This window comes from Rhyacophila brunnea, unplaced genomic scaffold (genome assembly GCF_057557595.1).
Source record: "Rhyacophila brunnea isolate RB1 unplaced genomic scaffold, BYU_Rbru_1.0 scaffold_11, whole genome shotgun sequence".
Taxonomy (NCBI): Eukaryota; Metazoa; Arthropoda; class Insecta; order Trichoptera; family Rhyacophilidae; genus Rhyacophila; species Rhyacophila brunnea.
In genome coordinates, this window is record NW_028232763.1 from 31,341,134 (window position 1) to 31,368,615 (window position 27,482).

At 32.1% G+C, this 27,482-nt stretch overlaps 1 protein-coding gene across 1 annotated transcript in view; it reads left to right on the forward strand.

Annotated features, from left to right (window-relative positions):
- The first annotated feature begins 462 nt into the window (after nucleotides 1–462).
- The window catches only part of ds (dachsous cadherin-related 1), a 114,337-nt gene continuing 87,317 nt past the window's right edge, over nucleotides 463–27,482 (forward strand). Inside the window, exons 1-2 of the mRNA XM_085960492.1 lie at nucleotides 463–607; nucleotides 13,985–14,476. Coding sequence (XP_085816618.1) covers nucleotides 463–607; nucleotides 13,985–14,476 — 637 coding nt within the window. The remainder of the gene's footprint in view (nucleotides 608–13,984; nucleotides 14,477–27,482) is intronic.

Genomic DNA, 27,482 nt, shown 5'->3' on the forward strand with positions numbered 1-27,482 from the left:
TTCATAGATTAACGAATTACTTTTGACTATTATTTACTATGGCTTGTATTAGGCAGGGTTAAATTGAATTTTAAAAACTAACAAACACTATCTACCTACACATTGTAATGAAATTTTTCAATGAAAAGAAATACCTACGTTTGGCTGACAAAGTTTAGTGTGCATTATTTATGTCTGATCTTAACAGCCTATTTTCACCCTTCGCCACTGTGACCTATATTTTTTTAAATTTTGAAATAGGTCTATTAACTAGCGTGATGACAGTTTACGTATAGTTTTCTTTTTTTAAACACTGTCTTTTCATCACTAATGCAAGTGTATACATTTCTCTAAATCCTTTTGTTGATTAATATATAATGTTTTTCTTAATTTGCTTATCACTGACAATTGGCAAATTTCTAACCTAAGTATTTTCTCTATTTCCAGGTTTCAGCAACAGATCCTGATTGTGGAGTCAACGCGATGGTGAACTACACATTGGGAGAAGGTTTCGGAAAGCTGAACGAGTTCGAAGTCAGATCAGGAAGTGGAGACATCTGCATTGCCAGTGACCTTGACTATGAAACCAGAAATGTCTACGAGTTTCCAGTCATCGCTACTGACAGAGGTACTTAACTATTGAATATAGATTTACTTTTTTATAAACATTTTGTGTTAGTTTTGTTCAAATGACAATTTTTACCCAATTTTACAGATAAATTTACTTAAAGTTATAATCAATTAAGTGTATTTTTATTGAGAATTTAGACATAAAAAAAATATTGATTTAGTACACTTTTTTAATACTTTCTATATTTAAATTTGAACATACCTGAGATTAATATTTAAATGTCAATTCAATGCCTGATTTCACTGTACATAACATATTATTATCAGCATTACATATTTATATACAATTATTTTATATAAATTATTTGCGGTCACAGTAATAATTAAAACAAGTTTTTTTCTACTAAAATACAAATTAATATGCTGCCCGACCCCGTTATAGTTGCTTACTCACAAAAATTCAATAATCTAAAATTTATGAGTCACATAACTCATAAAAGAATCACAACACTATCCAGTGTATAAGCCATATAATATGAGTGACATATCCTTTATTGGTTTTTACTACTTACTATTAATTCAAAAACCACAACTTGTCCCGTCGTATTTTATATTAGCTTAAAAATTAGCGACAGCGAAGAATCGTAGGCACTTCCCAAAAACTTGTTTACTTGATTATTTATTAGTATAATATTTGATTTGGCATACATTTTCTAGAATATTATTCATATTTTTAATTAATAGCTCTCACTTCATAATATATTATATTTATTACACATTTTCTGTCCAATATCAAAGCATTTCTACTTAACACTATCAAGATAAATTTACAACTAGATTAGAATCGGAAATTTTAATAGAGCGTGTCTATTACTCTGATACAGTTTAACAGAATATTTTACCTTTCTCATACCTTTTTCGCTAAAATCGCTTAAATTAACTCGTGATAGTGTTCAAACTTAATTAACTTACGACAATTTTGTCAGTTATTAGCTATTTTAGCACAAGTTAAATTACAAGTGTCAGTTTTTTACATTTAGTGATTGACATAGAAAGCCTGTATCACATTTGAGCAGGTACGTGTTAAGTAAAAGGTGTCAGAGAATCAATCATTCCATAATTTAAAATAACGTGTTTTAAAAATGTATTTACCTTGAATGCTTCAATGACTAGGATTAATTTTAATATAATGCGACTACCATTCTGTCATACTTATTTTGATCTTCTTTTTAAATCTAAGTGGACTGAAAAACGTCGTTTCACGTCAAAAATTTTCGAAAGTCATTTCTTCTGTTAAAACAACTTTAATTTCACATTAATTCTTTTTTTGATACCATTTAAGAATATTCAACAGTTTTTCGTCGAATTTAACACTATTTTTCACAAAAAACATACAATCTGATTTACCACAGAATACCAACGTTACAAATAGCTGTCCTGCAAATTAATGTTTTTAGACTTATTATCATATTCATATCATAAACAGATTTAAGAATGCATTATTCTTTGTTCGACATACACAATATCTGTAAGCGAGAAGTTAAACTACGGTTAATTAATTATATTGATAACTTTACAAAACAGACCAAATATTCTCTGTTGTGTGTTCATTGTTTTAAAATATTTTACCACGTTTTTATTGGCTCGTATTCTTGTTTGTCCGGTACAGATTTTTTCTTGTTTGTCCAAGATTTGTATTGGACGATTGAAGATTTTTAACTAGCTTCCCGACTAGCTAGACATTTGAAACTTTTAGAATATATCAGAACACGGCGACAATGCATTCTTTTAATACCTTTAGCCATTTTTAAACATTTGAATTCATTTTCAGTTAATTCTGTTTTGTATGGAAAGTTATTATTGTTGGTTGCTAAGGGGGTCCTAGCAACTAAATTATTAATATATACGTGCGTTACTATGGAAATCAATATGAAATGTCAAAATGACATTTCAGTATTCTATATTTATTCAGTATTTCTATCAAGGACAATAAAAAGTTTTTATTAATCCATGGGTTTGTCAAGTTTATATTATGATTCAATAGAAAATTTAAAAACCTGGTAGATAAAAAGTTCTTTTTATCTTGTAATTATTTTCATTACAATGATCAAGACTTAGACTATAGATACATCGATCAAGACAATTTATTTTTTTCTTTGTTATTAACGATATTTTAAGTTACTCTTTTATCATTTTTATATAATATGACGATAAATTAAATATTTGGATGATAATTTTCATTTTCACCAAATTTGAACTTACCGTAGTTCACCTCTCGCATAACGATATAGTTTAGACATATTTCGTCAAACCGCTCAGTAATAATAATTATATATATTGGTTTAAAGATAATATGTCATTATCTTAAGATTATTCATATGCGTATATTAAATGGATTGAACGATTTTCTTTATCAAAGAAATGACAGAGTTTTTTTTCGTTCGTTAATCACGAGGCGTTAATAACTTTGACACATTGACTTTTTTTTCGTTGCACGACTGAGTGATTGGCATTATCCTGTAGTACATTCATAGCGATACGTAACCAGGGCACCTCAAAAATATTTGTTGAGAAGATTACAACTAGATATTTTTAACTTGTTAATTAGGAACATATTGAAAAAACAAACTGGTGTATTTAACAACTTTAAACTACAAATAATCGAAATACAAGAATCCATGTATAGTGTATTGATTATACTGTAACCGAACATTTTAAGGGAATGGGACAACTGGACGCCAAGGCAATTGTACATTGTCGTAGACACGTAAACAGAACGTAGAGAGGAATTTTAATCAGTTTATATCTTCTACTAGTTTGAATTCATTTTACTCTTAACATAATGTTTTTTTTATTGCGGATTGAGAATTACCATGTCTAAGGCTTTATATAAAAATAAAAATAAACTATTTTTTCGTTGGAACTTAACCATATGCACGACTAAATCATTATTTACGTGTGGATATTTAAATTCTCACCAACTTTTAAATCATAACATAATAATTCAAAAATAAATGATAATATTAAATATTTTTTAAAGTACCTGTAAGTACCTAACGTCTATTTATTTTCGAATTGCGTGGCGTCCAGTTGTCCCGGCGCCAAATCGTTTTAGACCCCATTTTAAGGCATTCAATTTCTAACGAAAATCCGTTACCCAATTTCTTAACATAAAACATAAAAAGATATTCTTCATCATCAGGGAATACAAAAATGTGTATCGTCTTGTTGGTGAGGGTGAAATAAGGTTTAATTCTCGATTGTGGAGAAACATGAGATAAACGTGTTACAGATTTTGTTTATTTTATGCATTAATGTTAATGAAATGCGCATTCTTTATCTTATTATATTATTATTGGAGAACAGTGAAGTGTCTTTATATTTCTTGCGTTGTTTACTGTCATTAGGTAATAAACTAAAACTTTGTTGTTCTATAGCGACTGGCTTTTTCATTTATATGTTATTAATATTTTCTGATTCACACTATTATGTAACAGAACTTTTGGAACGTCTTTCTTGGGTTTTATGGCATGGCCATCATTACGTAGTAAATTAAATCTCGCTTCAGATTCTTGATCTATGTCGACTGGCTTGACATTTATATTTATCAATCTGTTCTTTGGTGAAATCTATTGTTGGCGTTGCCCATCACCGACCTAGCCCCCATGTCCTTGGTCCAACACTTGCCCAAAGCGACACGTCGTTGAAATCGACACCGGGGGCGAGGAGGTGCGGACGCCTGGCGGAACATCACACCCGACGGCCAACCAAATGTGAATCGACGTGAAAAATTATCGACGATGTTCGCATCACATTCCCACTAAACTAGTTTCAATATATTTCGACCCGACACACACACACGCACAAAAAAAAAACATCGATAACACGGCGGGACGAAATAATAATCCCCGCCGCTTCGTTATGAAAACATAATAATTACACATTTTTAATTAAATTCCACACATCTCTATTACTCGCATTAATATTATTGTGAACGTAGCAGGAAATTTAGAATTCTATTTTTGAAAATTTTAATTGAACTTTTATTCTAAGCTATCTTGGTATTACTTCATAACGATTGGTATAATATTTTACTGACATTGTTTCATAACACTTATTAATTATAAATTCATATATTCTAAGAATAGGACGTAATAAATATGTACCAGCGCATCTATTCTATACACAAGATTGCTTTCGGCCACTATAGGGTAGGAAAGTATCCAAGTATTAGCAGTTATTGTAACAATTACAATAAGTTAGTTGTGATATGTTTTAACAGCACCTCTCTTAGCTGTGATAAATTTTAGAGTGAGATATACAGTTTTGACAGTTCAGACGGCTAACTTATTGTAATTGTTACAATAAGTGTTAATATTTCGATACTTTCCTACCCTAGTTAACTGCCGCAAAGACCGAAAGCAGTCTTGTGTATAGAATAGATGCGCTGAGAACCAAACTACGTTCCATATCTCCAAAATATACATTTGGAAAATCGCAATTTAAGATTTATCATGCCTTTTATTGTGTGGGTGACAATAATAATTTAGAAAAACCTCAGTGAGACTTTGAAGTACCTCAGATTAAACGTAAATATAAGAAATAATTAGCATGACTCTTAAACGGATCGATAGCTTAGAGGTAAAAGCTCTTACACGGAAAGTGAAAGTGTGAGTAGTTGGTGTCCTACAATGTCCAACTTTTTTATATTTCTGTGTATCTGAGGTTTTTTAAAATTGGGTTTTTTATAATTATTAAGAATCTTAGAAACCCTATGTATTTTCAGTATTAAATAAAAATAAATAAAAATCATTAAAATTAACGTCTATAATTAACCCATTCTCGGCAAAATTGGACGTAATGCTCTCTGACTGGGGTACGAAAATATGCTTTGCAATTCAGGGACCCAATTCAATTGTTTGATGTATTAATTATTGCACTAAAGGTTACGTGGAATAACTCCGTTATAATGGTTTTGAAGAAAGTTTTAAAAAAAAATACGTGAGTATTATGATGACCAAATGAATTTAATTATACATTGTGGATAGTGGGTCCGAGGTAGGGATGAAACGTCAATTTCTTACAATGGATAGTATATAGTTAAAGTAAATATTATTATATATTGAAAATCATATGCAGTTATATCCTTAAAACATAAAAGTGACAATAACAACCTTATTAAGATTCGATAAAATTAACTTTCTTATATACCTATTGAAGATCATTATTTAAAATATTATATATTATAATAATAAAAAAAACAGTACACACGATATAAAATAATGTAATCAAATGAAAAAATGACCTCTATTATTTTACTAGTACCTAATGGTTATTATTCATTCGCTCAACCCATTGAGTCCTTGCACTGGATTAAATCGACATTGATGTATTTTTTGACCAGTCATCGTGGGATCGAATCCGCAACTTACGGCCGCTCTACCAGCTTGGCTACGGCGGGTGCTAAAATACACAATAAAAGAAAAAGTGCAGATATTTGCGCTCTATTTCCTCGCTTCGCAGGTCTCTGCGAAAGCTCGTCCTACGTCACGATTGTCGTGAGAGATCGGGAGCTTCCGCGCGTGTTTATCCCTCTCGCTCCCCCGCACGCCGATCTTAGTCGTGTCTTTCTCGCACCTCGCGAGATAACTTCATAAATACGGCGACACATTCCGGACCATAGACCTCTGCACCCTTCTGCCACCCCCTGGAACGGTGCTGTCCAATGTGTGGGTCGAGATTAGAAAAATAGGCACATATATTTTGTTACTGATGATTACTTAATTGATTAATCGAATAGTTGTGTTTTTATTTGTCCACCAATGAATACAAAAATCTGTAGGTGGTGTAGCGAAGTGTGGTGTAGCTATAAGAAGGTACAATTCTCAAGTGTGAAGTTAAATAAAATGGTATTTTCAATATTTTGAAGGCTTTATATATTTTGCGATATTAACCGTCATTAAGTCTTAAACCAAAACTGGTTTCACAGTCTTGGTCTATGGCAACTGCCTTTCAGATTTATATCTTATTTATCTTTTCTCTGGTTACCTACCTCAATACATTTATTCATTCACACTATTAATTATGAAGGCAAATTATTAGTGTATAGTCTAGATATCAAATTCATTAGTAGTCTTATATTCATCTAAATAATTATAGTTCGATTCGGATTATGCAACGTCAACTCTAGTATACAAGCCAAATGCAACGTTTGGCAGTTTTGGCACTAGTGATCGTATTGTGTAACTGTCAAAATCGAAATCTATCTAATTTTGATTGAAAATAAATAGTTTAACCATATATTTTTAAATTATTATTAAAGAATAAGACATAATATTGCATTGAGTATCAAACACACTATCGTAACAAACTATTTAAGAATATTATTAGAGTTGATCTTGCTGTTTCAATTCGCATACAATGTTCTTTTCTATTCTATTTACGCGTTTAACAATCATGCTTATTAATATTTTTCCACCCAGAAGATATTCAGCAGCTATCTATATTCTATACTCTATAGAACTAAATGTATAATGCTTGTAGGTACACTTTTGGTTGTGGCCAGGGTTAATCAATGATTGTAAACAATCCTCTGCGGTCAAACACTGAACTATTTTGTGATTCCTGCTTTACCATAAATGTCATTTGACGTTTAAATGAAATACAATTATTTATATAAAGGTTCTCAAATACAACATATTTATAGTCGCAGCCATATAGTATCACTCCTCGCTCCCCTCCCGCTCGATCCACACCTCACCACCACAACCTACCGCGGGCTCTGATTTATCGAGTGAGAAACGTCAACTACTATTTTCGCTTCACTCTCTGTATGCGCTTTTTTGACAGTCACGGTATCTCGGTTGCGATTTTTACGACCAAAATACATTTTATAGATTACACTTTCCCATGAAAATTGTTCGCAAGTTATAGAATAATAAAGAGTTAGAGAAATAAACTCACGTAACAAAAACGTTTGTAAAATCTATCAAATAATAAATATTAAAATCTCATGAAAGTGTTGTAATAAATTTAACTGTACCTATCTGTCATAACTTGTGAATACATTCACTACACAATAAAATTACTTGTTGCTAAAATGAAAATATTTACGAAAACTACAATATATTTTTGATACCTGTAAGTAGTTACGTTATCGAAATGTATCGGTATCAAATGCCTCTTGTCCCTGAGAGATTTGTTTCTGAAAAAACATCTCATAATCAGTATCACCATTGAACCAAAGTATCAAAGTATGTATCTGTCAAAAATTATAGATACTTTCTTGACGTCTCCACCTGAAAGGTGTGTCAAGAGAAGACGACGGACTTTGACTTGGTCAGATCACTGATTGTTAATAGCGTTATGCTTAAAATAATAATTAGTCTATATTTTAACAACACTTTAATTTAACTAATAGGAATATTGATATGAAAAAATGTACTAGAACAATATTTTAAAAAGGGTTAAAGATGCCGTACACTAAAAACAATATTTAAGAGGTCAAAAATGTATGTTTTTGTTGTGCATGACATAATATTATTATGTAATATTGACACCTAATCCGTGATAATCCACTGAAGAGCATCTTTTATCAAAATATTATTATCTTTGCTTAAATTGAAATTGTTAATTTGTAAGAATAAATAAATTTAAAAGATGAAGATAAGAAAAACATAAAAAATACTGATAAATACCTATACTTAATCAAATGTATTCAGAATACCACCATTTTCAACATTTTAAAGCTTAAATTCTAATGGATTTAAGTTTTGTACTATTCCATTATAATGGTACAAAACTTAAATCCATTAGAATTTAAATTCATGTTCCATCAAGTACCTTCGGTCGACAGTATTAATGTTTTATAACTTATTTAGAAATCTTTAGAAAGAATTATTCCGTGACGATCTGACAAAAAATGTATGAAAAAGCCCATTTAAATGATAGATATGAATGATAAAAAATAGGTATTAGATTTTGCTCGTCTATAAAGTTGCAAAATGGCCCTTACAAAAAAGCTCAATAACATGGCGCGTATTCGTAAAGCTTATAGATATAGCCTAAACTATAGGGTAAACAAACAGTTTTGTGAAATGGTGAATATAAGGAAATTTATATATAAACATCTCAGACACATACTATATATTTTTTTAAATCTTAAAAAAAATATGATACCCGACACTTGAACGTGCATCCATCAGACTTCTGCCAATGTGCTTTATTTAGCGACGTGCGGCTTACCTAATTACGACAAAATTAATTAAATGTCATAAAACTGACACGTTTTCCAAATTTCGCTAATATTATCGACTAACTTTTGTGGTTTGAATCAAGGTACCAAAACTAGGTAAAATAGATATTAGATATTATTCCTTGATTTCAAGCCAGCGTCGGACGTACTTTCACTAACTATATATATTTAAAAAATAGTTTATAAATGCATTAAACCTCAATAATATTTGTCGTTAGTTGATATCACATTACTGTTATTTTTGGTAACTAATTTACGTCATTATAATTTAATAATAACAATTTTTGTAATTTGAATTGTTGCGAACGTCACGGGAATCTACTTCATAATAGTGTGTACTGATCCTACGACTATAATCATGCCGCATAAAACTTTAATACGGGTGCACATACGTTTTTATTATATAATAAAAGGCTTTATTGTATATTGCTTCTGTATTAATTGTGTTTTAAATGCTTAATCGGTGAGTGGTTGGCTGCGAGAGTCTCCGCATTTTGTTGACAGTATATTTTTGTGAGAGAAATGAAAAGTCCTAAATCAAAACATACATCGCATTCTCGAGAATGTTTCCACAGTGCCGACTTTGGCAAGAGGCGGATTTAAGTATTTTAAAGGTACTTACTTATCTTCATATTTCACTGTAAATAAGATACAACCAAAGAATTTAGACTTTTGTATGTTATTTCTGTTATGACTTTTGAACGTATTTTGCTTGATTAGTTTGGTAAACTCCACAAATATTAACAACACTCTCGCAATGGTGGCCATTTTAATGTACACTGTGCTTTCATGATTTTTCAACTAAATAATAATGACGATGTGTAGTTTTATCGGCTGTTTATTTACTCATCGTAACGGAATGTTTTTTATATGCTCTGAAAATTGAGAAATAAATGTCATAGCAGTAGTGTGAAGTTCTCTGGAGATAAAGCCGCCATGCAAAGTCATTTATAGTTAACATAATCAGTGAACTAGTAGTCCTTTTCATACATTTAGGCTCCATCTCTATAAGAGAAGGTTTTTCAATATATATGATTACAGGTTCATACCACATGTCTGACAAAAGTTAATCTCCACAATGTCATAATATAATCTAAAATATACATTTCTAACGCGTCGATCGTGCCATAAGAATTGAGTCGTGAAAAGAGTGAATATTCTGTGGTAATATAATATGATTTCATTGAGATTTTAACCATTCTTATTTTTATTTCCTTCACCTGATTATATGAAATTTATTTTCAATTTAACCACGAGGTTATATCTCATTCGTACAGTAACGGTATGTCGCGTGAGATAAATAGAAGATGTGTATCTCTACGCTTTATACTGAGGCGTAATTTCTTTTGCCGTTGCGCAGTAGTCTCTTTATGTGGTAGGATAATAGCTTGATAATTAGTGCTAATAACGCTGCATTTCCACTCTTCAATCTACTAGCGTTATCCTGTCATATACAAATACATAACGTGCATTTACATGCCTAATGGTAAACCAATTCGGCCCTGCATGTCGAAATCTGTCGCTCACGCGGTCGCCCGCACATCAATCAGAGTGGTGACGTCCGCGGAATCTGGTCCGATGCTCTCCTCGCGCCGCTTCTCCGGCCCTTCCCTAGTACGGCTCTTGCCCAAACCACAAAGCACATTCAAGTCGTTGTGTATTGTTGAATTATTTGGCAAAATCCAGATTTGTCAATAAGAAATTAAAAACAAACATCCTAATATAATAATATGTATATCATACAAAATCATATAATATGTGATAACTAAGCAGATGATGGATTCTAATTTTGATACTGTAATTATTGAATATATTTTGGCACAAAACTTGTTGAAAAAAACGTAGTTCTGTATATATGGAGCTAATATAGAATATAATGAAAGTGAAGATGACAAGCACCACTTCAGAATCGGTCTCTATTTCTCAGGGTTGCACTGAGATAAAATAAGAAGTCTTGCATTAATGTTACTAGCCTAAAATAACTTTTAATTACATTTTTTTTGACCATGTCCGATTTTAATAAAATCGTAATATGGTACTCCACACACACATAACACAGAAGATGTCTGTTTTTACGAGAAATTAATGTTAGCCACTTGCTCTACCTAACAGGTCCATACTCTAACTCAAACACAAATTGAAAAACAATATGTATATTTGCCAGACCCAGGATTCAAACCTGGGACCCACGACGTTACAGGCCGACGCTTAAGCCGCGTAGGCATAAAATACAAACGTTTAATACAATAAACTATCATTATTCATATGAATAATTACGTAAATTATCAGCAACAGTACGCAAGTAGGGTATATGATGTCAACAACAGGTCACGAATATTTTTTTCGTAATACATAATAATTGTTCATGACACATTAGAGCAGCGATACTCAACCTGCGGCCCCTTAAGCTTTTATGTGCGGCCCGAAACACATTTATTATCAGGAATTTCGTATATCTTGAGATTCGTTTCGACTTTGACGCACAAATAGTGACACCCGAAGAGGATTGTCATTATGGTCCACATCAGATCTGGTATAAGAGTGTTGCTATAGCACACGATTAATTTAAAAAACACGCATAATTTTTAAAATCTCAAAAATGTTTTGTAAAAAAGGACGGGTTTCATGATTTTTTCGTCACACCAGTAGTGATGCGGCCCGCGTTACTTTACAAATATATGTATTTGGCCCGAAGAAAAAAAAGGTTGAGTATCATTGCATTAGAGTCATACCATATCATAGGTAAGAGAAAACTACGCTGCATTTTTGGGCACAGGGATTCACTTTTACTCACCCTTGATGCAATACGATTCGGTGCTACACGTGGGCTTCCTCATAGTTCATTTTCCCATTAACTGGTTAAGGAAAAACAAATATAAATTACAGTGGCAAGAAGTGGGAGGTAGGCTGTTAAATAGTGCATACTAAACTTTGTTAGTCATATTTATTTATTTTCATTGAACTAATAATACAAATAGCAGATGGTGCTGTTACTTTTTAAAAACCTATTAAACCCTGCCTAAACCATATAATAATAGTTTAGATATACTGTGGACGATCCGCAAAAACAGTACACACTTATTCAGTCAAACTTATTTGTTTTCAATGAATTAATAATACAAATTAGACAGTGTTGGTTAGATTTTTTAAATTAATTAAACTCTGCATAACCAAACCATAACAGAATAAAAGTATTCTTCCATCTATAAAATATCTTAAATTATGTATTAGTTAATGGCATAATTTTAGATATTTTATAGATAGACTGATATTTGTTGACGATTATATATTATGGCTTGGTTATGCAGGGTTTAATTGAATTTTAAAAACTTACTAAAAATATCTGCAGTTTGCAATCTTAGTTCGATGAAAACAAATACGTATGACTGACAAAGTTTAGTGTGCACTATTTATGTCAGATCTTCACCTTCACCACTGAGGAATGGTAAATGCTTCCACGTTTTTGATATTTCTGCAAACCAATTGTTATAATGGTGCAATCGACCTTATGGTAATTCAATACTATATTATATTATAATATTATTAATATGTCACTATGTGTACCTACTTGTATCACCTTTCGTCCATATTATCGCATGCTTTGAATTTAAAATATCGTGAGATATTGCCTTTCAAACGTATTCTGATCCATAAAAAAATGAATTCGGCGTTATGTTTTTTACGCCAGTGAAAAAACTGTAATAAAACGCGAATATTGTCCGCAGTTAAATTTAATATTTATTGCAAAACCCTACGCGAAATAGTCGTTAAACAAATACATTGTAATAATACATAAAAAAATTACCTACACTGTGAATTATTTTCAATAAATTCTTCCTTTCCGTTTTTTCATTCAATATTTTTATAACCGCTTCGTTATTTATTTCTCATAGCACGTATTATCAACACAGTTTATATTTAACCCGTAAGTAAAATATTGTATTTTTTTTTTAATCTGTAATAATTTTCATCAAATTTTATTATCCTCAATTGAATAAAATCCTGCTCGATACTGCTATAAACAAAATAACTGACCATTTGTCTAGATTTTAATTCTTAACAGTTCTTTCAATGAACAAAAAAAGAAATGATTCTTACCCAATGTCCCGAAACCAAGGAGTTCAGAATCGGTCACTTTTATTACCAATCCATCGTGGATATAATAACAACATAATACGAGTATATTAGAGTATAATACACTTCATAACTTTGCACTCTGGGGTGACATTTTTTTACATAATATATTACCTATTTATTACTACATAATATATTAATACAAGTGAATATCATTTTATATAATTTTATGCGAGATAATCCAACAAAGAGGCGTATCAGTGTAGTAAAAAGTGCAAAGTTATTAAGCCTATACTCGCCTGAAAATAAAATTATTATAAATTATTATACTTTTGTTACTTATTAATTAAATTATTATAATAAATTAATTAATAAGTAACAAAAGTATTTTCTACAACTTTCACATTTCTTTATGTAGGTTGTCAATTTCCACCTGTTTAAATACTTTCAATCACATTTTTTTATATCATGTAAGTTAGTTTTAGTTTAGTTTAGTTTAGTTACTGTCGATAAATCGCTCTAAAGTGGCAACATGGGTACGGCAAAAACTATTCGCATATGTATTTATAATTATTGCTTGTATTGAAATGAGCATTGTAGCAAACCCTACTTATACACATCCGAAATGTCATGGTGCACTGTATAATGTTACCTATACTTTCCTCTTACGATTAACAGTAAAAGACTTCGTACCTATAAATAGGACCCGATCTTTTATCGTTTCTATGCTCTGCTTCTGTTCTTTCCTACAATTTATATATCGCTGTGAAATTTCGGGCAATATGTAATTTATATAGAAAAAAATATATAATTACCGTCTCAACTCAATCTAATATTTTCTGTATGCTAGTATTAAACCCATTCCAAATAAAACGATATTCTGGACAAAGGTTTATTACATTTTTAATTATTAATGAATAGAATGTTAATATGAAGCCAATATAATATTATCGGTATGTACTTACTGCCATAAAAGTATACTGATCTATTTTTACCTAAAATTTGAGTGATAAAGTTGTAATTTTTGACAAAACTACCACAGTTATATTACGCTATATATTTGTTTACTGTATGTAATTAACTTTGTGATTTTTTTTATCTTTTCAGGCGGTTTGTCAACAACAGCTATGGTCAAGATCCAACTAACAGACGTCAACGACAATCGTCCAGTGTTCTACCCTCGAGAGTACAACGTCTCCCTTCGCGAAGGCAGTGCAGGCGGCGGCGCCTCCGCAACGGCGCCTGTCGTAGCCGTCGCCGCAACTGACGCCGATTCTGGACGCCTAGGCACCGTCACATATCGCCTAGTCGCCGGTAACGAAGGCGGTGTTTTTAGAATCGATCGAGCTACCGGAGAACTCTTCGTCAGTAGACCAGGTGCTCTCTCAGCCAGGGCTCAACCTCTTCACAAACTGAATGTCTCAGCTACTGATGGAGGTGGACTTAGGTCCGATAATGATGCTGAGGTATTTGTCAGCGTTGCCGATTCTGCTCAGAGGCCACCCATCTTTGAAAGGCCGAGATATCACTACAAAACGAGAGAAGACGTCAAACCTGGAACTCTCGTGGGTACCGTTAGAGTAGCTGGTGATGATACAGGTACGACTTTTTTTTTAAATAATAATATATCTATTTTACTCTGTTTTAATACGTGCATTACCATCACAATATTAACTATAATAATTGGTAGATACCGTAACATTCATAAATTATTTTGAATATATTAAAAGTCCGCAACTGCTCTATAAAGCAACATTTTGACTTTAACTTAACATGATGCGAAGTTTATTAAATTTATTATCAGAATATTATATAACGAATTATCGTTTAAACATTACAATAAATTGATCATCATTTATAATCCCAAACGAAATACATACTTATATACTCGTACCTACATGTAGATTTTTTAAAAGCTTCAAATCAAATATTAGCTTTTATGATTTTACTCAAATCCTTCGGACAATTCCATGAATCGACACGTCCACATAACATAATTATTAGAAAAACCAGGGTTGGATTATATTCAGCATACAAACCCTTCAACTATCACTGACTGACAAATGAATTTCCATCTAAACTATTACAATAATTATTATACCGTTGAAAAGATAATATAATAATTTTGTGATAGTTGTATAAACGATTTCATTTATTACAATTTTTAGTATGCATTTTAACAACTGCAATTTTTATTATTAATACGTATTCAAAGACTTTATACGTCTACATATAATATTATTTTATTCTTCTTTTTTCACCATGTCAAGACCCAACATTGGGGCATAGGGCAAGCGCAAGTTTGCGCCACTTCCCTCGGTCTGTCGCCAACTCTTGCGCCTCCCGCTATGCCAGACCTGCGGCGCGATCGCATTTGTAGTACCGCTTCATGGCGAGGGATCATATTTACCAAAGAATATGCATTAAAAATGGATGACATGTAGAAACGTTTATCTGTTCATGAATTATTGTTCAATTCTAGGTAAAATTTCGTGAATTCTTTCAATAGCTATTATAATTCTGTTATTATAACAGTATCTGTAAGTTTTTTTTTACTTTGACCCGAATCTAATACATGCGAGTCTATTGAACGTCCATCAGTGTCTGAGTGATACAAACAGTCAACTTTTATGTGATCCGACGCCCACTCACAATATTTATGAAAGCTCCCCGCCCGAATAAAAAGATACGTTAATTAAAAATCAGAATTGATATCCGCGGTCGCACTCACCAAAATAAATTGATTTCGAATTGATCTCCAGCTCTTGACGTAATTGCATTTCGAGCAACGCGATCACCACGCGCAGTGGCGTAGCTCTATAAATATTATAATAGCTCGAAAACAATAATTAGATCCACAATGACAATGATAGGATTGCAACAAAAGAAATACTGAAAAATAAATAAAATCATATCAGGTTATCATTTGTTAACGAGAATTTGTATTGTAAAGTCTTTAGTTAAATTATGATAAACGGAAATATATTTAAAGTGTAATGCGCTTTCCCAGTTTGTCAAACCAATAATGATAGTACTAATTTTATAAATTTTACCTGTACGATTTCTTTGAGGGAGCAATTTTACTGTTAGACTATTCTAATGAAAACTATCAGTTGTGTACTTTTTAATATAGATGGTTTTTTCAAGATATTTTCGTGTAGCAAAAATTAAACGATTTCAGATTTAAGTGCGCCTTATTTTTGATCATGTGTAGACGATATTTTAAATAATAATATGTAGTTTCATTCGTTAAAAATAATATTATCCCAAGTATTAAAATGTACGGCTCCCTGTCCAGTCGGGGTATAATGTTTTGCTTAGGTAAGCGATCAAATATCTACGCCGCTGGCACACCTCTACATAGTCGTCCGGGAGAAAGTTACGATTGGGCAGTCCTTTATTAAGTTGACTGATCTTTTTTACGCTTGTATCACAAAGCATCAATGCGGTATCTAACGACATTAATATAATTATTGTTATTGCATGAAAGACGAATAGAGAGGCCGAATTAAGTTGTCGTTTATAATTGAATTTGTAATACTGCTTTGTGTCGCGTTTCGTTTATCATATCGCTTGTGAAATTTATGTTTAGAATTATTATTGTACCGTCACTGGAAAAAATATATTGGCAACTGAAATATTTTATTTTTATATCGTAATATAAACATACATATATTTACAAATTAAATAATGTCAGTGTAGTTGTAAGTGGTTCATAATCATGCAATCAATTATATACTTAGCTAATTTTAACGTTTCAAGTTGTACCAAATGTTAAGTATTTCATAACTAGTATAAGAGTGTCACTCACAGAATTGTTAAATAATAACTTCATAACGGTGAGTTAGTCACCTATCTTCTTACATATTGGACTATTATTATTATATATAGGCATGCGTTTGAAAGAACCGGAAAAAGGGCACTATAAAACTACTGTAAAGAACAGCATGCATATAACGTCAAATTACAAAATAACGCAAATTTACATGCGTAAACGAATGCCAAACCAAATCAGTTAATTAGTGACGTCACCTCGCGTCATTGCGTCAGTATTATGACCTTTTTTTAAAAATATTGATTCCCTTATATTAATTAATTTAGACTATTTTCGATTTCGCGTGCACCACAAAGCACGCAGTGACGTCACATTGAGACGTTTACATTTTTATGGCGTTCATTAATAAGCAGATCGACCACCATTTAATTTAGATTGAGTAAGATTGCGACATTTTTCATGCATACGGCTCTTAATAAAGTTGAAAAGAATACTAAAAATAATAATTAAATTACCTGAAAGTCACTACGCATTCTTTAGTTGTGATTCATTCAGATGAATAATCACAGTGACACATTTGTTTTGTAACAGACATCTAGCGACAGAATTTAGTATTTTTAGTACCAATATAAAGTCTTTAAAAAGAATAATAAATATTTTATAAATTCTAAAAATTAATTGTCAATTATTAAAAAAAATCATCTTATTGAGTAGGTACTTACATACATATTATTTTATGCGATCATTAATTTGCATTTAAAGAAGGTTCCCAAAATGTAATTTATATTTATATACAGGTACGTACTGAGAAATTAAAACATATTAAAAATGTAACAGCGAAACAATCGGACGTGTGACCCATTATAAATATTTAGGTAAATGGGTCAATGAGAATTGGGACCAGCCTCAGGAAATAAAAACTAGAATTGAGATCGCAAGGAGCGCCTTTCTCAAAATAAGACGCCTCCTTAGCAATCGAGATCTTAACCTAGGTCTGAGACTGCGCATGATACGTTGTTATGTTCTCTCAATTCTTGTCTATGGTATGGAAGTATGGACGCTAAACCAAGACATGTCACGGAGACTTGAAGCTTTCGGGATGTGGCTGTATAGACGCATCCTCAAAATTCCTTGGACTGACCGGGTGACAAATGTTGAAGTTCTCAATCGAATGGGGAAGAACCGAGAAGTTCTACGTAGTATCAAAACCAGGAAACTACAGTACCTCGGCCACATTATGAGAGGACAAAAATACAGCATTTCCCAACGTGTCATTCAAGGAAAATTCAATGGGAAGCGTAGCAGAGGACAGCGCCGCATTTCGTAGCTTAAGAACCTCCGTGATTGGTACGAGTGCAGCTCCACTAAACTGTTCCGGGTAGTAGACGACAACGATAAGATCGCCTTGATGGTGGCCGACCTCCACTAGGGGATGGCACAATAAGAAGAAGAAAAATGTAAATTATTAGATACTCAATTGTATTAAATTGCATGCTTCGTTTTCCATCAATAAATATCCGTTATAGTACTACACTTCTCCACAAACTCGTTTTATTTAAGTAAACATATATCTAGCATACATATATATATTTCAAGCTGTTCACCCAATCGAAATGGTATTTAAATTAAATTCTACCGTCCATATTAGACAAATAATTTAATATATTTCTCCAACAACGACTATTATTTTTATCATACAATAATTGAAAGTATACCAGACCATGGCTTATAGTATCTAACCAAACAAAAAAGTAGATTTTTAACATTTTTAAACATGCACTTTCGCATTATAAACTTTACTACGATGTTTTTTCATATTACTATAATCATATAATCTACTTCCATCAACCAGTATTATAAAATTGATAAATAAATTATGTAGATACTATGTTTTTAATGAGTCCTAATAAATTCTTTTAATGTACACTACAAGGCAAATTATATATCGTGCATGGATATAATACATATAAAATTTTATATTGGCTAAGTACTTCTCAATATATTTTACTACCCCTATTATTAATACAGAACAGGTTATAAATAATAACACAATAATATTCTAGCTTGAAATATTATATTTGTAGGTATTGTATATAGCAGGACTATATCCAACGCGTCGATCGCGGGTGGATGTTGATAGGAAATGAGTCATGAATATATAAAAAGCGTGTACGATCAGTCGTAATAAAATCTCAATGAATTCATTTTATGATCTCATTGAAATGATTAAGAAGAAGCAAACTCCCCCCTCCCTACACTGCGCTGAGCATGTAATATGTACAAATGAATCGAGTTTATGTTGCGAGGGGCTGCTAAATACGTCCTAAATTAATTAAAATCAATATAAAATAATACCAATTTACATGAAAGTTGTTTTTAAATTAACCATGTGGAAGCCCACGTGACCTAGTCGTATTGCATTACTCGCAAGAGTGAGAAAACAAGGAAATGTGAATCTCAGTACCATGGCCCCCACAAGGGGGGGGGGGCTGACAAGGCTCCAGGCTTAGGGGGGCCCGGCGTGACGGGTCGACCAATTAAATGAAATAAAAACACCACAAATTAGCTCTAATAGTAAAAAAAGTCGCCCGCGGCGCTATTTTACTTGAATTTTATTATCATGAATTTATATGGTTGTGTGATACAATTCGATGTGATAGTATGATTGATATTATTAATTAATGATAATTGTGTTTCCTGACTAATAAAAATGGCTATTTATAGAAATTATTTATTTGCGTCGGGTCACATGTTACTTGGCATCTTAGCTACCACTAAAAGAGGACGAGATCAGTGCTTTATAATATGATGCAGAGTGCCGACAACTCAATATTTCAAGTATGATTTATTTAAAAATACAAAAGATTGCTGAAAATACACAGAATGTCCTTAATTGTACCTTATGAATCCCTGGAGATCCGTGGAATACCATTAAAGGAACACTACTTGTAGAACATCACACTGCCCTTAACCTAAACGATAGGTAGAGGGCCCGCTAAACATCCTGGCCTGAGGGTCCACTTCAGGATGTGGGGCCATGCTCAGTAAATGAGACGTAATTTCCTCTCACAGTCGCGCAGTATGCTGTTTGCACAGTAGGAGAAAAAATTAGTATGAGTGTAATGAATGTCCAAAAGAAGACTAAAACCTATCATGTTCACGATGAATGTTAATAAAAATGTCTGGTGGTAAAATACAATAGGTAATTTAATTAACCAGGCCACAGGAAGCTTTTACAAAAATAATTATAATTTATTTCAGTGAAATATATCCTTTATTTATACGTGAATTAAATATAAAAAATTTCAGTAGGTATAAAAAACAACTAGAAAAAAAAACTATATGGGAACGATTTTCTTATAGCCTAATTCTGGGGAATATTTAACCATTGCCCGATAAAAACAGCCAAATTGTATGCGGGAAGGATATCATCATGACCTAGTTTAGGGTTAATGTTGTTGTTTAATTTATAAAGCCTGTAGTGTCATCAGTCAAATATAATAGGTATTCATTAAATAATGATAATCTGATAGTGTGGTAGATCTCTGCCAGTTTTATTACTGTATTGTATAGTATAATACAGTGGATTGCGATCTACTTGAAGTTGGACATGCACAATATCGAAAGCATTTAAAATGGCTTGAGGCATTGGTTAACTGGATTTTTTATACATGTTGATAATAATATATTGATAAAACTCGTAGAGCTATAATACTAAAACGTAATCAACTTAGTAAACCGTCATATTATTATCGTTATATCAGAAGAAAATTCTCAAAAATGTCACACTTGCAACAATATGTGGTGAGGCGCCTCAGTTCCAATCAGTCACAGTGTGCTTAATACAATCAAGTGAGCAGTAATGTTAATACGCAAATAAATGTCAAATCAATTATTGAAATTAATAATAAAAAAGACTGACGACAAATTTTAGAGTTTATGTTATTTTTACGCGTCGATTTGGCGGTCGTAAAAATCAATAAAATATCTTATGATGCTGCGAAAATAAAATCGGTGGATACAGAAACGATAGTTCATCCAAAAACGCGATTTATAATATATTTTCTCTCACTATCACTACAACATTGAAAGATGCCTAATGTTATTTACACCACAGTATACACTTGCATAACTGCTGTAGAGACTTTTGAAATGCTTATTTTAGATAAATTTTTAATATGTGAAAATCTAGAATTTTTACTTTCTCTGTGAGTCTATTCTGTACTTATTGACCGCTAAAGTGATAAATATTATCACTTTATTATATTTATGTATTGAGGTATTATAATTGTTACAATAAGTATAAATAATATATAATTTGTAATAAGTAATAAATAACTGTCTAAACAGTCAAAACTGTCTATCTCGCTCTAAAGTTAACATATCCAAGAGAGGTGCTGTTAAAACATAGCACTCATTGTAACAATTGCAACTAATTTATTGTAATTGTTACAATAAGTGATAATATTTCGATACAAACCTACCCTAGATAGCTGCCGTAGAAGCCGAAAAGCCTGGTGTGAATAGACCCGCTGGTATATATTATTTGTAAATATAAGTCAGAAACATTGGTGGAGGGTGTTGAAAGTAAAGGCATGTCTACGACAATAAAATGCTTTTGGACCGTACGCCGTTTCTCAATAAATCAATTTGATTATCGCCATTGTAATCAATACTTGAATCGGAAAATCACACTTCGGAACGCGCAATGCTCGCGAACATTATCATTATTTTGTTCGGTGATATTATTTTTTTGCTCGCAAAAAACTTGTCGGGGCAGTCGCTCGATGCGGAACAACGGCCCGAGCGACCATTCCGAGCACTCCGTCCGTAATATCTGTGTATGTTTTATTACTACACGTGTATCGGATTACACATTATTTTGTTTATTTGTTTTTTGGCGCTCTGGTCAATCTGCGAACAGCCAACAAGTTCAATGGTGCAACAAGCTCCAAAAAAATTAACGTAAACACATCTAGATACAAGAAGCTACTACATTCATTAAATATTAAAAAATCGGAATTGGTCATTCTTGAATGAAGGTTTTGTTACTATTTTCATTCATTCATTCATTCAAATGTAGACAATCTTCTTTTGAATGAGACAAATGAGAAGTGAAATTCTACTTTGTAACAAATTAGAGATAAAGTTAAGAGTAAATATGTAAGTAACAGTATTTTTGCAAAGACAATCATTTACACAAAACAAATGCATTTAATATATATTTTACATTTTTGCACGTACCAACACAATGTACTTTTTTGGATTCAATCCCGAAACTCTCAAAATTATTAATTTGCAAAACATACATTGCACCTTACGTTAACTTGGATTTCGATGATTACATTCCATAAATAATATGAAAAATTTATTTCAGCGTGAAGCCATTGAATATTGTTATATGAATGATAGATATACACAGTCACCATTTCAGTATTGTATTGTTTTGTTACACGATATTTTTACTTTCCGAGCAAAGCACGATATCATGTGGCCCGTGAATTTTAAATGATTGAATTGTAAACTTGTCTTTAAACATGCCTTCAAAATACATACTGCACTCAACATGCTTCTTAATTCAACCTAAAAATAATAAAACTGTATTATTAATAATTTGCTTCTCACATCACCTTTGGTGGGTCCTTCCTACACCCTGGACAGTTCGGAGTTACCGCTTTCCAATTATTCCAGTCGTCAATTTTCAAATCTCTTACGGCATGTCCAGCCAATTACATTAATATATCCAAGTTTTTTTATCCTTAGAGAATTAGCACATTTTCCGACCAAGGTACTAGTATTTCTTTAAGTATTTTATGTTTCTGGTCTAGCCAGCGCATTCTTTGCATTTTAATATAAGTAGGTACTATAATAATATAGAAAATTATTCCATCGTTCAAAATTTTAATACTAGAATCCAATATTTTAAAAATCCATTTTCTTTTCACGGACTTTCGTCATATACCTACATCATCTTTTACAATTTCCAAATAAAAAAAATCGATGACAGATGGGCGTTGCGTTGCTATCGTCCACATTACGTAGGTACTGAAAAAATAGTTATTAATTCAATTAGACGTGCATATAATATTTGGTGAATAATGTGAAACATTTTTCAAAGTTTGAAAAAGATTTGTCGGAAGGTTTTAGAAGACATTCTGGCCATTTGTATGACTTCATAAATTATTAATTTTGAAAATAATACGATATTTCCATTGCTATTGATAAAAAAATATGATGGAATTAGGTAAGTACATACCAAATTTATAGGGGGACTTTAGGCCATCTTTTTCTGCCAATTTACATGCAACATAAGAAAAGTATAAATGCCAACATAGACTATTTTATAATTAACAAGAATACACATATTTTCATTAATACTTGGATGGGCTTTCCACTCAGTGCATGATAATTCTTTATTTTTTATCAATAAACGTTATCAAATATTATTCTATTAGTAATTATAATTAACGTCAACTCAAATTTATATTAAGTATTTTTTTTTCATTTGTTTAGTTAATCTAATAAAAAAACATTTTCACCATCTTTTGACTTTATATAATTATATGAATATATGTGGTCCATTGATCCTTAATTATTATGGCATGGTGTTGCTTTTACGCATCAAATAGTTCCTATTATTCTTTATTTTTTTACGAAATTTTATTTAAAAACTCACAGTTCTCTATAGTGCATAAAATGTGCTAAAAATAGTTATAGTTTTATTTACAGATGTCACTGTCAATTTAAAAAATATTAAAAATTAAATTGGATCGATTAGGAAAATAATACGTACATTAAAGTGTTGCCATCGTGTATTTAAGGGCTAAGGAAATAAATACTTCCAGGTAGGCAAAACAGCATTTCCAATTCACGTAAAGATTGCATTCTAAATTCGAATTTCAACGTTAATTTACAATGAGCTGTCAACGTATTGCATAAAACCAATCATAAAACTACTTCAAATGATATTCTTGCAATACAAGTTTTTGTTCAACAAGTTCAATACAAGTTCAAATTTTGTATTTGTTTAGTGAATCTTTTCTACTATCCTATCTAATTGCTAATTAATTACCACATTTAAATAGCATGCTTAATTATATCTAATGGCCACCTAATCGTTACGCGCTTAGCGCGTCTTTAGCACTGACAGACTTAAATGCTGTTGTTTGAAATAATCATGTGTATTTTTTTAATAATGTTCGACGATGCTAATAATATAAACATGTGAATTGCATCGAACCCTTTTCCATACAGCCAGCCTAATTAAATACGTAATGCCGTTTTTCGGGAGATGTTTTCCAAAACTTCAAGATGTTATCCGCTGGCACTCGTTTTGAATTCGTCGACGTCACAATCGCATCGCGTCCGGACATTTGGGATTCGGGTCCGTTTCACGGGCATCATTAAAATAAAATCGGCCATCAGTGATCTCCTTGCTGCCAACGTTGGACCGATTCGTATTATTCCGACCAGAATCCCTCCCCGGCGCCCCCGCCCTTTGTTTCCGTGCATCACAGGAATTGTCTTTGAACGCAGGAGCGAAGCAAAAACACAAAGAGATAATGCATTTTTTTATTTAATTATAAATACATAACGCGGATTTTTCGGCGATATATCGTATCAAGCGCATCCATTCTATACACAAGACTGCTATAGGCCACTATCGGCAGCTATCGAGGGTAGTTTTTCATTTCTTGTATCGAAGTATTAGCACTTATTGTGACAATCCGTCTTCATTGTAACAATTACAACTAACTTATTGTAATTATTGTTACAATAAGTGCTAATACTTCGATACAAAAAATGAAAAACTACTCTCGAAAGCTGCCGATAGCGGCCTATAGCAGCCTTGTGTATAGAATAGATGCGCTGGGAACACAAAATTGGAAGTGCGTGGGGCTGTAACAAGGTTTAAATCTCGAGTGTGGATAAATATGGAATAAACTTAAACACGTTAAATAATAATATATTATTTTTAATAATTACGTCTAATAGGTAATATTCTAAGTAATATTCAAAATACGTCTAAAAGCGTGGGAATTCAGATCTTCTCTTTTTCTCACACCTTCTTCAGGTCGTAAGTGGTGTAATACGAATCAAGTATTAAGCCGAAGTCACTCAGGCTTTTCGGTGTGAATTTTAACGGAATAGTTAATGCTCACTCTTAAAAATTAAATGAAACCATGTTATATTACAACTGCACGTATATGCTACTATATTGTGCAATTGACACATTGGATATGTCTGATTTATTGTATTGCATTATATTTTAATAAAGATAATGTTGGTAATTAATTAATAACACAATAAATCTTGTAGAGTAGCACTTATAGTCATAAAATTTACGTATTTTTTAATAACTAGAAAATATTACCGGGTGGTAGTACCACTTGCCAACGTATTCTTCCCGACTCTCTCTCTCTCTTGTGCGTTTAACTTGTATGTTCTGTTTGACTGTCTTTGTTCTAATGTTTTATACTCAATTATTTGTTCGTGAGCTGCTGCATCAGCCTGGTCGAATCTTTGTAGAGTCTCCTGACTTTGCTGACCACGCCAAGCGGCGACGCTTAGCTAGCGGTTCTTCCTCGTCCATATTCTTTGTATTTTTTGATTGATTATATATGTTGCGGTCACAGTAGGTTACAACACACTATCCCTATTATAATTACCCCTACATCTCTTGGATAATACACGAATTTTTCTATACTCCAAACACTATTATATCTGCTATTACCGCTTGTAAACATCAGCTGTCAAACTATTGACATTTGTTTTATTTCATGAGCCGAAAAAAACAAACGATTCTTAAGATTTTTCAAATTTAGAATTTGCGTTTATACGTGCAGGTTAAATACGTTTTCTCCCTATCTCTCTCCCTCTTACACATTTTCATATATTTTCTCTCATGCTTTATAGATAATTTAAGACAAATATGAAAAGGTAATATAACCATGTAAGAACATAATAATAATAGGATAGTCAATTATTTAATCAATATCAAGTAGGTAATACATTGCTCTGATTCGGAACTGTATTTGGGAGGATTGTTTCATGGGGAGAGAGGGCCCTTGTTGCAAGCGACGTGAATCCCATTACGCAAATGAAGGCTGGGGCCGGATACAACCCGGTCGCACAATTTATTTGCCATGTTGTTTTTGGGCAACGCGCTCTGGGGCCGGCATTCAAATGGCAGTCAAAAATACAAAGGGAACAACTGCTGCTCTCAGCCCACTGTCTTTTACGCCAGAGACACGGCAAAAGGCGGGACTTTTGTCGAATTGATAGTGTCGAATTCAATGTCGATACTCTTCCAAACGCATGATGTGATAGGATAATAATATTAAAAATAAGAGAAAAAAACTAATATAAAATTAGTTTAACCTTGAACATGCGCACGTTCGATTTCTTCTAATACGCAGGATTTAGTAAGTGCGAATGTGTTTATTTTACAGTACTTACATCAATTTAAATGCATCACATGCTTTTGCATTGATGCTACTCTGACAATATCTTGTTTCGTGGAAAAACTATCGAACATCACGTTAATATTGTATGTTCATAGTAGATAATATAATATTTATGTTAATATTAAAAACGGACCTAATAAAAGAACCAATTCATACAAATCTAAATAAATAAACATAATAACTCTACCTGTATTTCGATAACGGTCATCATTGCAAATCTACGTTCATGCTGTAACAGTATTGTTATCCCATTTTGCGTTATACCATGCCACTACAATATTGGAAATGCATTTACATGTAGGTAGGTACTTGAAATATAAACTCTACCCATATTGCAATAGAAAATAAGGGTGATAATTGAAAATTTACGTTAATTTCTTTGACTTATTCAGAACATGTGTATTTTAATACTAAACGTTTATTAACGATGTCATGATATATGCAGTGAGGGTCGTAATGATTTATATGAATGCTATTTATTTTATTTAATAATTATTACATTTAATGGATGCATAATGGTGAAATAAATAATTATTAAATAAATATAATATTTGAGGCTTTCACGGTTGTTTTTTATCGTAGTAGATTTTTGGGTTTCCATCGTGTGTCCTTCTTCCTTCTTTACTCAAGTAAAGAAGGAAGTAAAGAACCCAAAAATCTACTAAGATAAAGGCTATACCTCAGTTGAGGCATGGTCTAAAAAAAAAGATCGTGGCTAGGCGATGCGCGGATTGTGCAAATGACGCGTGCCGAATGAAATATAATTTGTCATATAAATCCAACATGCGTCCATTTAATGTTCTGTTTATTGTTCTATTAGTAACAATAATAATATATTCATAGACATGCTTTATTTTTCAAGTAAATGGGTAACGTTTTTTAGTCATCTTTACACGATTTAAAAATTAATACCCCCGTCACCATCACGAAACAAATTGACGTGTTCACAGCTTGACGTTCGCTCTCCGATTGCCAGCGAGTCCAAAATTTCGTCGCACCTATAGTTGAAAATAATATGGCGTTTCACTGAAGTACCGTCTTAAATAAATATCGATATTTGCAAAATATTTATCATTATATTATATTATGATATAATATATCGAAATTCCGATATAAACATAAATCAAATTCTCACTTTTATGTATGGTCATATTGGCGGGGGTTTATTATAGTGTGTTTATAATAATAAGTGGGGGGTGGCAGCAGTGACGTCCTGACCGATATAAATAATAGGAAGTAAATTAACCAACGTATATATTATTTTAACATTAAAAAATCTTTAACGTGAATGGCGCGATTTAATTGATATGTAGAAAATGTGCGATAAAATACAAATATTTGTTGTTTTATGTAAATTTATTGT